Here is a 15823-nt window from a genome sequence, read left to right as displayed (position 1 = left end):
TAGTATGAAGCCATCCGGTCCCTGTACTTTGGAAATATTTTCAAGTTGTGGTAAGTTTTATTTCATCATCACTTTAATGCCAGAGAGAGCCCTTTGGGCCAGATAAGTTTAATAAAACCAAAAACAAATTTCCAAAGTCAAAATATTGAGCCCTGGCCCAGTGGGTCAGATGGTTGGAGTGTCGTCCTATACACCAAAAAAGGTTGGGGTTCGATCCCTGTTCTGGGCCAGGGCACATATGGGAGACAACTGATCGATGTTTCTCTCTTATATCAATGTTTCTGTCTCTCTGTGTTTATGTCTCTCCTCCTCCCTTTTCTCCCATCTTTCTCTCTCTCTAAAAATCAATAGAAACATATCCACGGGTGGCCCTAGCTGGTTTGGCTTAATGTAAAGAGCATGGGCCTGCGGACTGAAGGGTCTGGGATTCCATTCTGGTCAAGGGCACAGGCCCGGGTTGTGGCTCCATCCCCAGAGGGGGGTGTGTGGGCGTGCAGGAGGCAGCCAATCAATGATTCTCTCTCATCATTGATGTCTCTCTCTGTCCCTTCCTCTCTGAAATCAATAAATAAATATATATATTTTAAAAACTTTAAAAAAAGAAACAGTCTCAAGTGAAGATTAATAAAGTTGAGTCTTGTAGTTCTACATTCTCTGCATATTAAACACTTTTTATGAGTACCACAAAGTTTTTTAATCTAACCACTGTTTATGCAAGAGCCAAAAACCACATTGCCAAGACAATTCTCAGTGTTCTTTTATCTTTCCGTCTTGATTTTTTTATTCCTACTAATCTTTAGGCCTCCTGACAGTCACTGTTAATGGTCAGCTACACTTTACCTAGCCAGTTTCTCCTCTGTATTTCCAATCTGCCCACATCCCTGTTCACAGAGCAGCATTGAAAGTTTTGATGTTCTGTTTCTGACCCTGTCAGAAGAAAGCCAGGGGAGATCTCATGGGCTGGGTTATAAGGTCTGTGGTAGTGTACAGTAATATCCTATGCATTCACTCACCAGCTCACACAGAGCAACTTCCAGTCCTGCAAGTTCTGTTTATGATAAATGCCTCATTCGGGTGTACCATTTTTTATCCTTTATACTGTATTTTTACTGTATCTTTTCTATGTTTAGATACACAAGTACTTACTGTTGTGTTACAGTTGCCTGTAGTGTTCAGTACAGTGACATGCTGTAAGTACAGGTTTGTGGCCTAGGAGCAGTAGGCTATACCATATAACTAGCCTAGGTGTGTAGTAGGCTAGAGATTCTAGGGTTGTGTAAGTGCACTCTATGATGTTCACACAATGATGAAGTTACCTAACACATGTATTAGAATGTTTCCCAGTTGTTAAGTGACCCATGACTACATTAGTACCACAGTCTTTCTACTTCAAGTTTGGCCTTTTACAGATCAGCTTCAACTTATAAAACTTCTAATTATTATTTTTATTATTGGAAATCCCCCTTTTCCCCCCTCATTGACCCATTGTAGCACGTCCTGCCCCCTCACCCCAGGCCTTTACACCCTATTGTCTATGTCCATGGGTTATGCATAAATGCATACAACTTCTTTGGTTGATCTCTTCCCACCCATTCTCCCTCCCCTACCTGCTCTCTCAGATTCCACAGTCTGTTCTGTGCTTCTATGTTTCTGGATCTATTTTGTTCATTAGTTTATTTTGTTGATTATATTCCACATATTCTAATTATTTTTTAATAGATACATCCTCATCTTTATAAAACCTCAATTATAAATCCTCTATGCTGATTTTGTTGTTATTAATCCTCACCTGAGGATATTTTTTTCATTGATTTTTAAAAAGTGGAAGGGAGAGGGAGAAACATTGTTATGAGAGAGACACATCAGTTGGTTGCCTCCCGCATGCTCCCCAACTAGGGCTGAGGATCGAGCCTGCAACCCAGCTACATGCCCTAGTCTTAAATCGAACCCGTGACCCTCACTCTGAGGGCTGACGCTTTAACCACTGAGCAAACGACTAGGGCTATGCTGATTTCTTACAGTTAGGGAAGCCCTCTGTTCAGTATATACCCAGTACTGAAATAACCCATATTTTGTAACAATTACTTACTGCTCTGTGGGCTCCATGCCAGTTATTGCTCTTCCCTTGTTATTGGTATCTCTTTTCTGACTGTTAAGCTTTTTTCATCTGTAGTTATGTCCCCATGTTTGTTTGTTTTGGTGTGTGTGTGTTTTGTTAATCCTCACCTGAGGATATTTTTCCATTGACTTTTAGAGAGAGTGGAAGAGAGAGGGAAAGACAAGAGAGAAACACCGGTGTGAGAGAAAAACATAGAATGGTTGCTTCCCGCACCAGCCCTGACCCGGGCCCAGGCTGCGGAAGAGCCTGCAACCAAGTTCCGTGCCCTTAACTGGAATCAAACCCAGGACCCTTTGGGTTTGATAAAGCTGACGCTCTATCCCAGTGGTTGCCAACCTTTCAGACCTCACGGACCACCAGTGGTCTATGGACCACCAATTGGCAACCACTGCTCTATCCAGCTAGGGCTATGTCCCCATGTTTGGACTAAAAGTTCCTTGACATCATGCATCATATGCCTTCTATTTTTAAATTGTAGGTGCTCTATGGTCTAGAGGTCTTTAAAAAAACTTGCTTAATGTGGGTTTTTCTCTTTTAGAGTCTATTTTGAACTTTTATTTTTAGGTTTATAACTTCATTGACAATTTTGGTTTTCAACTTGTAAAAGTTATTTTAAAGTTGAAAGTTATCTAAACTGCTAGCCATATTACTCATCTATGTCTTTGCTTTTTGAAAAGATTTTTATCCTTCAAAGTATAATACTTGTATAACAGTGCTGTTGATAACATTTTCATTTACTCCCAGAACTTGCTTTTTGGATAAGGTATTTGGGGCTTAGAAATTGAAGGCCTTCCCCAAAACACCAAGCTAATAAGGGGCAGAGTCATTTAGGCTAAGGTGTGACTCTTAGGTACCTTATCATGCTGTCTTGTATAATTCTTTTGACTAATCATTGACTACCTTTGTTTATATTATGTTTGCCAAGATTTACATAATCACAAATAATGTTGTGTTTTACATTTTATAATGGTACTTAGGAGAACTCTAAGGGCATGCAATAGTCAAATATGAATTTTAAAAATGCTTTTGTCTAGTCCTTGCCTACCTGGTTTATTTCAACCAGGGACTATGGTTGCCAAGTGTAAGTGGGGGATTGGAAAAATGGAAGAGCTCTTGTGGCTCTGTTTTTCCTCACTGGGACTAAGAGAAACTGTGTAGGAAGAAGATGCGGTGTGATATTTCAGAAAGATTACCCCAAACTGGAGCTTTAAAAACAGTGTAAGAGGGACTCTTTAGTACCAAGCACATTCTGTACTTCATATTCATTAAAATAGCAACTTGGGTTTTATTTACTCAGCACACTTTTTTGGTACTTTAAATGAGATTTGAAAACTGCTTATTGAGAACCTACTTTTGAAGTGGAGTCCATAGTGTTCCTTAATTTTATTTATTTATTTATTTATTTATTTATTTATTTATTATTTTTTTATTGCTTAAAGTATTACAAAGGGTATTACATATGTATCCATTTTATCCCCCTGCCCTAGACAGTCAATTTTATTTATTTTTAAAAATACATATTTTTTTATTTATTTCAGAGAGGAAGGGACAGGGAGAGAGAGATAGAAACATCAATGATGAGAGAGACATTGGAGAGACATTGATCAGTCTGCCTCCTGCACACCTCCTACTGGGGATAGACCTGCAACCCAGGCATGTGCCCTGATTGGGAATTGAACCATGACCTCCAATTTCATAGGTTGATACTCAACTACTGAGCCACAACAGCTGGGCTATTTCTTAATTTTAGATAGTAATATAATACTCTTATTAGGTACATAACTACGAGGGCTGAAAGTGTACTAGGCTCAGAATCAGAAAAATAGGAATTCAGTTTATGTTCTGCCATAGTCATGTCACCCTTATGTGTAAAATTTTTGGAGATAATAACTATCTTCTGGGCCTAGAAGATAGTTATTAACTCTGTAGGGTTGTGGTAATCAAACAAAATAAAGGATGTGAAAGCACTTTATGGTGCTAACAAATGTCTAGATTACTTCTGGTATTATGCCAATTTGCTGATAAAAAGCTTTATCTGTGTAATGCTTTGAATGATATATAGAGAGTAGCTCTTGTTTTGTCTTCATTTGCAATTAATTTCTTATTTACAGAATTTGGAGGTTTTGGCTCTGTTAGTGGAAAAATTGAAATAGAAATTAAGATCAACCATGAAGGAGAAGTAAACCGGGCACGTTATATGCCACAGAACCCATGCATCATTGCAACAAAGACTCCATCTAGTGATGTTCTTGTTTTTGACTATACAAAACATCCTTCTAAACCAGGTACCTGCTCTCTTCAATTCAAATACAAATGTCACTATGGGAATACATTACTCTGCTCAGTCTTTTAGTTACTTTTGTTATTCCTTGCATAACTTAATATCTTGTCATTTATATTGATATCTGTGGATAGTCTTCAACTTTAAGTGAAAAAATGCTTCTTTACATAGAACAGAATGATGGTGCAGCTTAAGCATTGTATATTTGGTCATAATAGGTCTGTATTGCTTATAAATATTAAGAGCTTTAGAGCTCTTTTTTTTTAAAAAAAAAAATAATGATTTCAGAGGGGAAGGGAGAGGGAGAGAGAGAGATAGAAACATCAGTGATGAAAGAGAATCATTGATCAGTTGCCTCCTCCACAGCCCACACGGATCAAGCCGGCAACCTGGTCATGTGCTCTGCTTGGGAATCTAACCATGAACTGCTGGTTCATAGGTCGATGCTCAACCAATGAGCCAAGCTGGCTGGGCAAGAGCTTCAGACTTCTTGATAAGAATTTCATTATGCTCAGGTCCATAGAGGAAGTGAAATGGATAGTCTTGATGTGTCTTACTTTGCAGATCCTTCTGGAGAGTGCAACCCAGACTTGCGTCTCCGTGGACATCAGAAGGAAGGCTATGGGCTTTCTTGGAACCCAAATCTGAGTGGGCATTTACTTAGTGCTTCAGATGACCATGTGTGTATCCTTTCCATTTTGAAACAAATCTGGGCTTGTTACCAGTTTCTTTTCTGGGGTATGTGGGGAGGTGAGAATCTTCCTTTTTTATAATAGTTAATTTTGCATTTAAGACCATCTGCCTATGGGACATCAGTGCTGTTCCAAAGGAAGGAAAAGTTGTGGATGCGAAGACCATCTTTACAGGACATACAGCAGTAGTAGAAGATGTTTCCTGGCATCTGCTCCATGAGTCTCTGTTTGGGTCTGTTGCTGATGATCAGAAACTTATGATGTGAGTAGAATCCATTTTTTTAAGTTTTTCTTCATAAATTATCTAAGTTTTATATTTAGTTGCCCATTTTCAACCTATTTTTCCTGTTTTTTGTACTAAAGCTGGGATACTCGTTCAAACAATACTTCCAAACCAAGCCACTCAGTTGATGCTCACACTGCTGAAGTGAACTGCCTTTCTTTTAATCCTTATAGTGAATTCATTCTTGCCACAGGATCAGCTGATAAGGTTAGTTTGGTTTATTTTAAAAGAAAACAGGGTGAATTTCTCTGGCTTCTTTTGAATGCAGAGATCTTTTACTTAGGGGTTTTCTCTTTTTTTTCCTCATAAAAAAATATTGATTACTCTTTCTTTCCATTCTTTACATAGACTGTTGCCTTGTGGGATCTGAGAAATCTGAAACTTAAGTTGCATTCCTTTGAATCACATAAGGATGAAATATTCCAGGTAAGAGAAGCTAAAGCTGCCCTGATGGTTTACAGCTTTGGCCCACCAACCAAAGGATCGCTGGTTCAATTCCTGCCCAAGGTCACATATCTCAGTTGCAGGTTAGATCCCTGGTTGTGGTGTGAGCGGGAGGCAATCAGTCGATGTGTCTCTCTCACAATGATATTTCTCTCTTTCTCCCCCTCTCCCTTCCATTCTCTCTTTAAAAACAAACAAAAAAACTGGAAAAAATACCTTCGTGAGGATTTTTTTTAAAAAGCAGCAGCAGTTAAGGCTATAATATTTTATTTGTTTCTATTTTTAATTTATTGATTTCAGGGAGGAAGGAAAAGGGAGAGATAGAAACATCAATGATGAGAGCGAATCATTTATCGGCTGCCTCCTGCACACCCCTTACTGGGGATGGAGCCTGCAACTCGGGTGTGTGCCCTTGACCGGAATCAAACCCAGGATCTTCAGTCCGCAAGCCAACGCTCTATCCACTGAGCCAAACCACCTAGGGCAAGGCTATAATTTTTTTTTAAGCAGAAGACCTTGATGTACAACTAGGCATGGTTTATTCCATTGCTATATTAGTAGAAATGTTTTGTGTGCCTATGCTAATCTCTAGGAATTGGGGTTGTTTTTCCTCTATTCTATACTGGCTCCATATTTTCTGCTTCAGCTTCAGCTTTTTTAAATGTATTTTTAGAGAGAAAAAGAGAAACATTGCACATTGCTGGGTTGCCTCCAATGACTGGGAATCAAACAGGCAACCTTTTGGTGCACAGGGCATTGCTCAGCCAACTGAGCCACACTGGCAGGGCTAAAGCTCCTTTCCTTTTTTCTTTTTCTTTTCTTTTTTTTTTTTTAATCCTAACCCAAGGGTATGTTTTCTGTTGATTTCTAGAGAGTGTGGAAAGGATGGGGAGAGACAGGGAGAGAGAAACATCGATGTGAAAAAGACACATCGATTAGTTGCCTCCCACGTGGTGCCCAGGCTGGGCCTCGGAGATTGAACCTGTAACAGAGGTATGTGCCCTTGACTGGAATCAAACCTGACACTCTTCAGTTCTCAGGCTGACGCTCTAACCACAGAGCCAAACTTGCTGGGGCTAAGCTCTTTTCTTAGCATGGAAAGCTCTCTAGCTCAATTCAAGAAAGAATCATTATATTGAAAACTTATTGTAAGGGTACTGTGAGAAATGTTAGTCTTTGCTTTCAAAGAATTTAAAATGTTATAGTGAGGAAAGGCCCATTTTGTATCACTATAGTAAAACATTGGCCCTGGCTGGTATGGCTCAGTTGCTGGAACATAGCCTCATGCACCAGAAGGTGGCAGGTTCAAGTCCCAGTCAGGGCACATGCCCAGGTTTTGGATTTGATCCCCAGTAGAGGGCCTAAATGAGGCAGCCAGTCTGTGTTTCTATTGCACATTGATGTTTCTCTATCTCTCCCTCTTCCCCTCTCTAAAATCAATAAAAAAAAATACATTTTAGAAAAGAAACACATTGTTTTGTCAAGTGTTAAGACCCTGAGAGTCCTCAGATTTAATTTTGGTGTGTGAATGTGGCATCCAAACTTGGCTCATATTCTTAACACACTTAGTCTCAACCTTATTTTCTACTCTTCAGTTTGCTCCAAGGAACATTTTGTCTTCACCCTATCTCTCTCTCTCTCTCTCTCTCTCTCTCTCTCTCTCTCTCTCTCTCTCTCTCTCTCTCTCTCCCCCCCCCCTCTCTCTCCCCCCCCCTCTCTCTTTCTCTCTCTCTCTTTTTAATATACATTTTTATTGATTTCAGAGAGGAAAGGAGAGGGAGAGATTGAAACATCAATGATGAGAGAGAATCATTGATTGTCTACCTCCTGCACCGCCGCCCACGGGATGGAGCCTGCAACCTGGGCATGTGCTCTTGACCAGAATCGAACCTGGGACCCTTTAGTCCGCAGGCCAATGCTCTATCCACTGAGGCAAACCTGCTAGGGCCTCACCCTATCTCTTTGTCCTTGCTTATAATGGTGGTGTTGCCTGGAGGGTCTCCAAATTCTTCCTTAAATACTGGTTGCTAATGCCCTCTTATCTGTACCATGAAGCTAGGACTTCCTTACCAAACAGAGAAGAGTGGCCTGATGCACTCTCACAATCTGGCACCCCTCAGGGCATGTCCAACTTATGGTTTAGAGATTAGAAAAAAACCTTGTAAGAGAAAAAAACAAAACAGAGGCCACTCCAGTGAGGGTGCATTCTGAGGAGCTAGGGTTAACTTTCTGTGTGAAGATTTGCCTGGGCAGGGAAGAGGGGAGGAAGGAGAGAGAGAGAGAGAGAGAGAGAGAGAGAGAGAGAGAGAGAGAGAGAGAAACCCCCCACCAAAGACTCCAGACTCTTTTGTTCTAAAGCACAAAACTTTATTTTCCCCATGTTTATTGTATGTCTAAACACAAGCCATCATGTACTTCAAGCAACATGTATTAGAGAAGGAGAATGCAGTCTTAAAGCAAAGGGTGGGGGTGTCAGAAGTAACTCCTCTCGTCCCCCAGCTGAAGCTCCTCAGGGGCCTGCCTGTTTGTGAATCCACATTTATCTTGGCTCATAGGAGGTTAGGGAGTGCAGCATTATCCTGGGAGGGGAAGGTCGCAGGGACTGCACCAGTGGTACTCGCCCCAAGTTTTATTACTTCACCCTCCCAGGTCGCTTTCTACCCCACCACGGATCTAATTAATGGGGTCGGAGGTCTGCAGCTGGGCGCCTTCAGGCAGAGAGCACACTGGGGGTCGGGTGGTCCAGCTCCAAGGCCTGACCCCTGCCAGCTGCCTGCCTTCGGGCAGTGGCTCAGGGTGGTCCACCCTCCCACACTAGACTCAGTCTGACTGGATGGGGAGAGATTGGGCGGCTCCGTGGCAGGCGGCTCTGCGACTAGCACCTTTGAATTGTGCGCTGCTAGGGGGGAAAGAAAAGCCTCCCCAGAGAGGTTTTTCAAAAGCCTTCAGGGACCAGAAGGTTGGCCAGCCTGGGCCTTCCCCCAGCAGCTGGCCCCGCTCCCCACCCGCACCCACCTTGGCACCACCCGCGTCCACTGCCACCCACCCCCGATTCCCATTCCCCATCGGGCAGGCAATTGGCACCTGCTGGCCAGGGGGAAGGACAGGGAGGTTGTCCGGCAGGCCTGCCTGATCAGGCAATCGGGGTGGTCAGTGCATGTCATAGCAACTGGTTCTGGTCGTTCCACTGTAACGGTCACTTAGGCTTTTAGATTGATTGATTGATTGATTGATTACTAGAGGCCCGGGGCACGAAATTTATGCACGGGTAGGGTCCCTAGGCCTGGCTGGCAATCAGAGCCAGTCGTGGCCTTCTGGCTGCCCGCCGGGACCTTCCTTCATTCCGTGCCGCCCCCTGGTGGTTGGCGCACATCATAGCAAGCAATCGAACCCTTGTTCAAACTCCCAAGGGGACAGTTTGCATATTAGCCTTTTAGATGATAGATAGATAGATAATTTTATTTCATTTTTTTAATCCTCACCTGAGGGTATTTTTTCATTGATTTTGAGAGTTGAAGGTAGAGGGAGAGACAGAAAGAAGCATCAGTGTAAGAGAGACACATTGATTGGTTGCCTCCTGCGCACATCCTGACCAGGGCCGAGGACCTACAACCAAGGTACGTGCCCTTGACCAGAATGGAACCCGGGACCCTTCACTCTATCCACTGAGCCAAACCAGCTAGGGCTTACCAAACAGTGTTCACAATTATGTGAGTTGTCTACCTAGTAGCTAACTTTATTTTAATAAAATAATTGTAATGAGTCATTTTTAATCTTATGTATAGCACTGAATTCATAGTAAGTACTTGGGAAATTGTGTGATCTGTACTATAGTTCTTAGGTCAGAATTTGATTACATTTGGCTAGAGGCCAGAATAAATAAAAAGGTCTTCAAAAATATAAGATCGCTGAAACCGGTTTGGCTCAGTGGATAGAGCGTCAGCCTGTGGACTGAAGGGTCCCAGGTTCGATTCTGGTCAAGGGCATGTACCTTGGTTGCGGGCACATCCCCGGTGGGAGATGTGCAGGAGGCAGCTGATCGATGTTTCTAACTCTCTATCTCTCTCCTTTCCTCTCTGTAAAAAATCAATAAAATATATTTTAAAAAAAATATATGATCAAATAGAGTAAAAGCTGATATCCTAGGTCTAATAATGGGTTATTTTCATACCAAAAATGATCTTGTCAGTTTTAACTTTATGTCTAAAATGCTTGGAGGCCCTGGCAAGGTATTTTCAACTGGTTAGAGCATCATCCCAATATGCCAAGGTTGCAAGCTCAATCTCCAGTTGAGGCGCATACAAAAAGGAACCAGTGAATGCATAATTAAGTGCAACATCAAATCTCTCTCTCTCTCTCTCTCTCTCTCTCTGTCTCTGTCTCTGTCTCTCACCCCCTCCATTTCTCCCTCTCACCCCCTTCACCTCTCCCTCTCTCTGTATAAATCACTTTTTTAAAAATACTTTGAATTCTCTTTTTATTTATAAAAATTTAAGTTGTTAAATATAATTTTAGGTGCTTTTCACTCAATTTTGTAGTTGAAAACTTCTGTTTCCTTTATTCTTCTCTGTAGGTTCAGTGGTCACCTCACAATGAAACTATTTTGGCTTCCAGTGGTACTGATCGCAGACTGAATGTCTGGGATTTAAGGTAAGTCTTGTTGTATTAGTTACTTTTTTGTGGAATTATTTTCTTTTATTTATACTTTCCAAAATTAGTTAGGAAAAATCTGTTTTAACTTTTGAAAATCTTTTTGTGCTAGTAAAATTGGAGAGGAACAATCCCCCGAAGATGCAGAAGATGGGCCACCGGAGTTGTTGGTATGTACAAACATTGAGCAATTGAAGTAATCTGTAATTTAATATCCTCTATCTGCTTTTTATATCTGTTTTCCTCCCTTCTTCAGTTTATTCATGGTGGCCACACTGCCAAGATATCTGATTTCTCTTGGAATCCCAATGAACCTTGGGTGATCTGTTCTGTGTCAGAAGACAATATCATGCAAGTGTGGCAGATGGTGAGTATGTAGTCATTTGGGGAGGTCAAATAAAGGAGGCAGACTGTCACTTCATATTTCTATACTTAATGAACACAGCTGGCATTTCTGTTCAATGTGCTCCTTTGTGTGATTTTAGTGCTCGTCCGTACATTATCATATCATGTTCAACTTCCTGCTCTTTATCTTCATCTGGTTATCCCACTGGTATCTCAGACTCAACTAAACTGGACTTTGCTTCTTTCCCCATTCTCCCTACTCCCCTTTCCTTCTGACTTGGCTGTTTTCCATATGGCTTTAGTATTTCCCCATCTCACCACACTTGAAAATTGAAGTTCTCCTCCACTATATATTCACCTTTAGGTCTAGTTCACTTACCAGACTTTATGTTGTCTGGCTCTGCAATGTTTCTCCAATCTATACTCATCTTACAAATACATCCATTCCCAACTTTCCTGTCTATTCCACACCCTAGTTCAGTGATGGCGAACCTATGACATGCGTGTCAGAGGTGACACGTGAACTCATTTTTTTGGTTGATTTTTCTTTGTTAAATGGCATTGAAATATATAAAATAAATATCAAAAATATAAGTCTTTGTTTTACTATGGTTGCAAATATCAAAAAATTTCTATATGTGACACGGCACCAGAGTTAAGTTAGGGTTTTTCAAAATGCTGACACGCCAAGCTCAAAAGGTTCGCCATCACTGCCCTAGTTTTTTGCTCAGGTTCTCATTACCACTTGCTGGACTATTGAAGTAACCTATTTGTTGGCTTGCCTCTTGTTTCTCCCTCTTGGCTAGCAATTGAATATCTAGGAAAGGTTATCCCCTTGAAATGATCTGTGAACATGCCTAGCACAGTTTCTACCACAATGTCATATTTAGAGTGCTTGAAATTTAATGGAGAAAACTAATCTCTAATAAAGAGCAATGCAATAAAACATATATTCTAGAGTTGGGTGATAGTGATAGTATGGTAAATTTTATGTTTGTGTTTACTACAATTTTTTTAAAAAACAGTATGGCTTTTCAGTGATTATACCCTGAATAATGAAAAGAATTGCAAAGAAACTTTTGGTTTCTCAGGATAGATCTAGAGCCAAGAATAAACTCCAGGGGAAAGTTTTTGGCTCAACATGAGGAAAAATGTTTTAAAACTTTACTATAGTCTGGCCGGTGTGGATCAGTGGTTCAGCGTTAACCCATGTACCAAGAGGTTGCTGGTTCGATTCCCAGTCAGGGCACATGCATTGATGTTTCTATCTCTCCCTCTCTCTCTCAAATCAATAAAACATAGTTTTAAAAACTGTATTAAAAAATATAAACCTTTCCTACAGAATCGCACTATTGATAAGAGTGTTTGTGCCCTATGAGATTAACAAATGATATACTACAACCATACTTTGGAATAGTATGTATCAAAGAAGTGTGCTTAGCTTTGTAAGATACTTATGACAGTGGTATTAAGTAGAGAAAAAGCAGGTTGCAGAACAGCATGGTGGAATCTCATTTTTAAATTATGTGTATCTGGTCTTCTGTTTAAATACTTGTAGGTATTTATTTAGAAGTCTGTTTGCCAAAATATGGTTGGTACATTTAAAGAGTTATTGATTTCTTTGTATACTTCAAGGATGTGTTGCATGTGTGAACAGAAAATCCACCTCACACACAGAAAATTAATATAAAATGTTGAATTCTAACAGGAAGGTGAAATGGCTTCCTTGGATAATCTCTCAATTAAAGGTATTTTAGTAGTTGCCATGGGAATGTTGTAGGATATTGAACTCCATAACCTTCAAGGCCATTAATTCCAGGCCAGGTTGTTACTTTACTCAGTGTGTGTGTGTGTGTGTGTGTGTTTAAGAATTGTGGTAAAAAAAAGAAAAAGAAAAAGAAAAATTGTGGTGTAAGAAATAAATACTTGGTTTCTGTTCTAGTTTCTGTTAGAAAGTGCCCCAAAACCTTAGCATTTCCTGAGTGGTAGGAGTCTCTTGCTATATTTAAAAAATAATTTAAAATTTTTTCAGTTACAGTTGACAAATAACATTGTATTAGTTTTGGGTATACAACACACTGATTAGACATTTATATAACTTAGGACAGTGATTTTCAACCAGTGTGCCACAAGAATTTTTAAAACATGCAATACCTGACTATTTAGTCAGGGGCATTGACCTCTTTTCCCTTAGATCAGCCGTGGGCAAACTACGGCCCGCGGGCCGGATCCGGCCTGTTTGAAATGAATAAAACTTTAAAAAAAAAAAAAAAAAGACCGTACCCTTTTATGTAATGATGTTTACTTTGAATTTATATTAGTTCACACAAACACTCCATCCATGCTTTTGTTCCGGCCCTCCGGTCCAGTTTAAGAACCCATTGTGGCCCTCGAGTCAAAAAGTTTGCCCACCCCTGCCTTAGATTGTAAAAACTAAATTAAAAAAAGACAATAGCCAATACAACAGTAGTCATCCAGTGTTAATGAATCAAAAAATTTTTGTCAGGTCAGCAAAAATTACATTTCTTGGCTTGCTGCAAAATTTTAGTACTTAGTTTGTGTGTCATGAGATAAAGTTGAAAAATCACTGACTTAAGAAATGATCACCTGGTAAATCTAGTATCCATCTGACACCATGCATAATTATTACAAAGGAGTCTATTGCTATTTATAAGGAGTCATTTTGGGGCACACCTTAGTTTAGGGTAAGGAGGTGACTTAAGGGGCCCCTAGATATAGCCTCAGGATGAGGCTGGTCTCCAGAAAGACCAAACACTTGATTAGAGAGTTAGAATTTTCAGTTCCACTAACCCGCAGATAGGGGATTGAGCTCTATAAAAAGTTTTGGAAAAGCCTATAAAAAGCTCTTGATCTGATCAACTTCCAGGTTGGTGAACATATTGATGCCACCCAGAGACAACATGGAAGCTCTGTCCTCCCTCTCACCTTGCCATATGCATTTCTTCCATTTGTTCTGAGTTCTAGCCTTTATAGTAAACCAGTAATCTATATATATAAAAGCCTAATATGCTAAGTGTCTGACCGTTTGACTGATAGCTATGATGCGCACTGACCACCAGGGGTGCAGACACTCAATGCACAGGCATGGAAACATGGAACAGACTGATGAATCTCAGGGGGAAGCGGGAAGAGATTAACCAAAGATCTTATATGCATACTAGAGGCCGGGTGCATGATGCACAGATTCATGCACCTGTGGGGTCCCTCGGCCTGGTCTGGCCTGCGGGAATCGGGCCGAAACCAGTAGTCCGACATCCCCCGAGGGCTCCTGGATTGCAAGAGGGTGCAGGCCAGGCTGAGGCACCCCACTGGTGCACAAATCGGTGCACCAAGACTTAAGTAGTAAATAAAGCACTTACCTGAATTTAGTGAGTCATTCCAGCATATTATCAAACCTGAGTAGAGGGTTGTGGAATCCCCACATTTATAGTCAACAAATTTATTTATAAGGGACTCCTTATAAGTAACAAGTAGCCTGGGTACTCATAGCACTCATATTACTGGTGCCCAAAGTGAGGATAGTCTTGTGGCACTGAGCCCTCAGTCACATCCCTCAAACCTGTGAAGTCTAGCACTACCTCTAATTAGTAAATGTCAGGATTGAAGTGACATGTTGGGTGCCCAGTTGGCATTAGAGAATTGATGTCAGGGGAAAAGGCATTATACATTCATTGTCAGAAAACACACAATTGTATGCATTTCCCTGCGGTCAGATCACAAGCTCTTCAAAAACAAGTGTATCCCATACTTTGTAGCACCTAGCCTGGTGATTTATGCATAGTAGGTGCTAAACTAAGAACAATAAATTTTGTCTAAATGAAAGTGGTGTCTGTAATTAACATTATGCCTTTGTAGACAGATGTTTCATCAAGAACTAGAAGTAGAGTTTTTTATACGCAAGAGCATTTTTTTATTTTAAAAAATTATAAATTAAGATTTGGAACATACGGTGATGGTGGGATGGGGTTTCTTTCTTTTTTCTTCTTTTTTTTTTACATAATTCAGTGATTTTTGTATATTCACAGAATCATGCAACCAGTACCCCAGTTATGCCAAAAAGAAGCCCCATAACCACCCATATCCATTAGCCATCACTCCCCATTTTCCTCTAGTCCACCCAGCCCTAGGCAACCACCAATCTACTTTCTCTATGGATTTGCCTATTCTGATTTATTTATATTTAATATAAATAAAATCACAATATGTGACTGGTTTTTTTGTATGTGTTTGTTTGTTTGTTTGTTTTAATTGGGAAGGGAGAGGGAGAGAGAGAGAGAGAAACATCAGTGATGAGAGAATCATTGATCAGCTGCCTCCTGCACACACCCCCAACAGGGATCAAGCCCACAACCTGGGCATGCGCCCTTGACTGGAATCAAACCTGGGACCTTTCAGTCCACAGGCCGACGCTCTATCCACTGAGCCAAACCGGCTAGGTCATGACTGGGTTTTTTTATTGTCAAATAATATTTTATTGTAGAGATATATCATTTTATTTATTCATTAGTCTGTGAACATTTGTGTTTTTACTTTATTTTTGTATTTATTTTTAGTGATTTTAGAGAGAGAGGGAGAGGGAAAGAGAAAAATGTCCATTGCCTACTGGGGATTGAGCCTGCAACCGAGGGTCGACCCAGAATCAATTTCTGGTGCACTTCTCAGTGCACAGGATTATACTCAACCTATTGGGCCACACAAGCCAGGGCTTTTTACTATGATGAATGATGTCTGACTGAAGTACTCAAGAGGGTTGATTATCAAGACATTCAGTAACCGTACTTAAGTTTTGTGGGAATGTCCTAATCCAGGGGGTTGGCCTGTGGGCCAGCTGTCTGCTTTTATTGGAACACAGACATACCCATTCATCTGCAGATTGTGTAGCTGCTGTCATCCAGGAACTGCAGAGTTGAATAGTTGCAACAGAGACTATATGACCCATAACCTTTCACCTGACCTAATCTATTTTTGAAACCTTAACTTTAAGAACT

General features: G+C 40.6%; 1 protein-coding gene across 5 annotated transcripts in view; it reads left to right on the top strand.

The window, feature by feature from the left end:
- Positions 1 to 15823, top strand: part of RBBP4 (RB binding protein 4, chromatin remodeling factor) — a 31081-nt gene that overhangs the window by 11249 nt on the left and 4009 nt on the right. For all 5 annotated transcript variants that reach the window (XR_009452044.1, XM_059690343.1, XM_059690344.1 and 2 more), the window contains exons 4-11: positions 4231 to 4404; positions 4965 to 5080; positions 5194 to 5354; positions 5456 to 5582; positions 5724 to 5801; positions 10393 to 10469; positions 10582 to 10639; positions 10726 to 10836. Coding sequence is in view for 4 of the 5 variants with exons in the window: in XM_059690343.1 (XP_059546326.1) it covers positions 4231 to 4404; positions 4965 to 5080; positions 5194 to 5354; positions 5456 to 5582; positions 5724 to 5801; positions 10393 to 10469; positions 10582 to 10639; positions 10726 to 10836 (902 nt within the window). In the remaining variant the exon portion in view is untranslated. The remainder of the gene's footprint in view (positions 1 to 4230; positions 4405 to 4964; positions 5081 to 5193; positions 5355 to 5455; positions 5583 to 5723; positions 5802 to 10392; positions 10470 to 10581; positions 10640 to 10725; positions 10837 to 15823) is intronic.

The sequence above is a fragment of the Myotis daubentonii genome, chromosome 3 (genome assembly GCF_963259705.1).
Source record: "Myotis daubentonii chromosome 3, mMyoDau2.1, whole genome shotgun sequence".
NCBI classification, from domain to species: domain Eukaryota; kingdom Metazoa; phylum Chordata; class Mammalia; order Chiroptera; family Vespertilionidae; genus Myotis; species Myotis daubentonii.
This window is presented reverse-complemented; position numbering and strand designations above follow the sequence as displayed.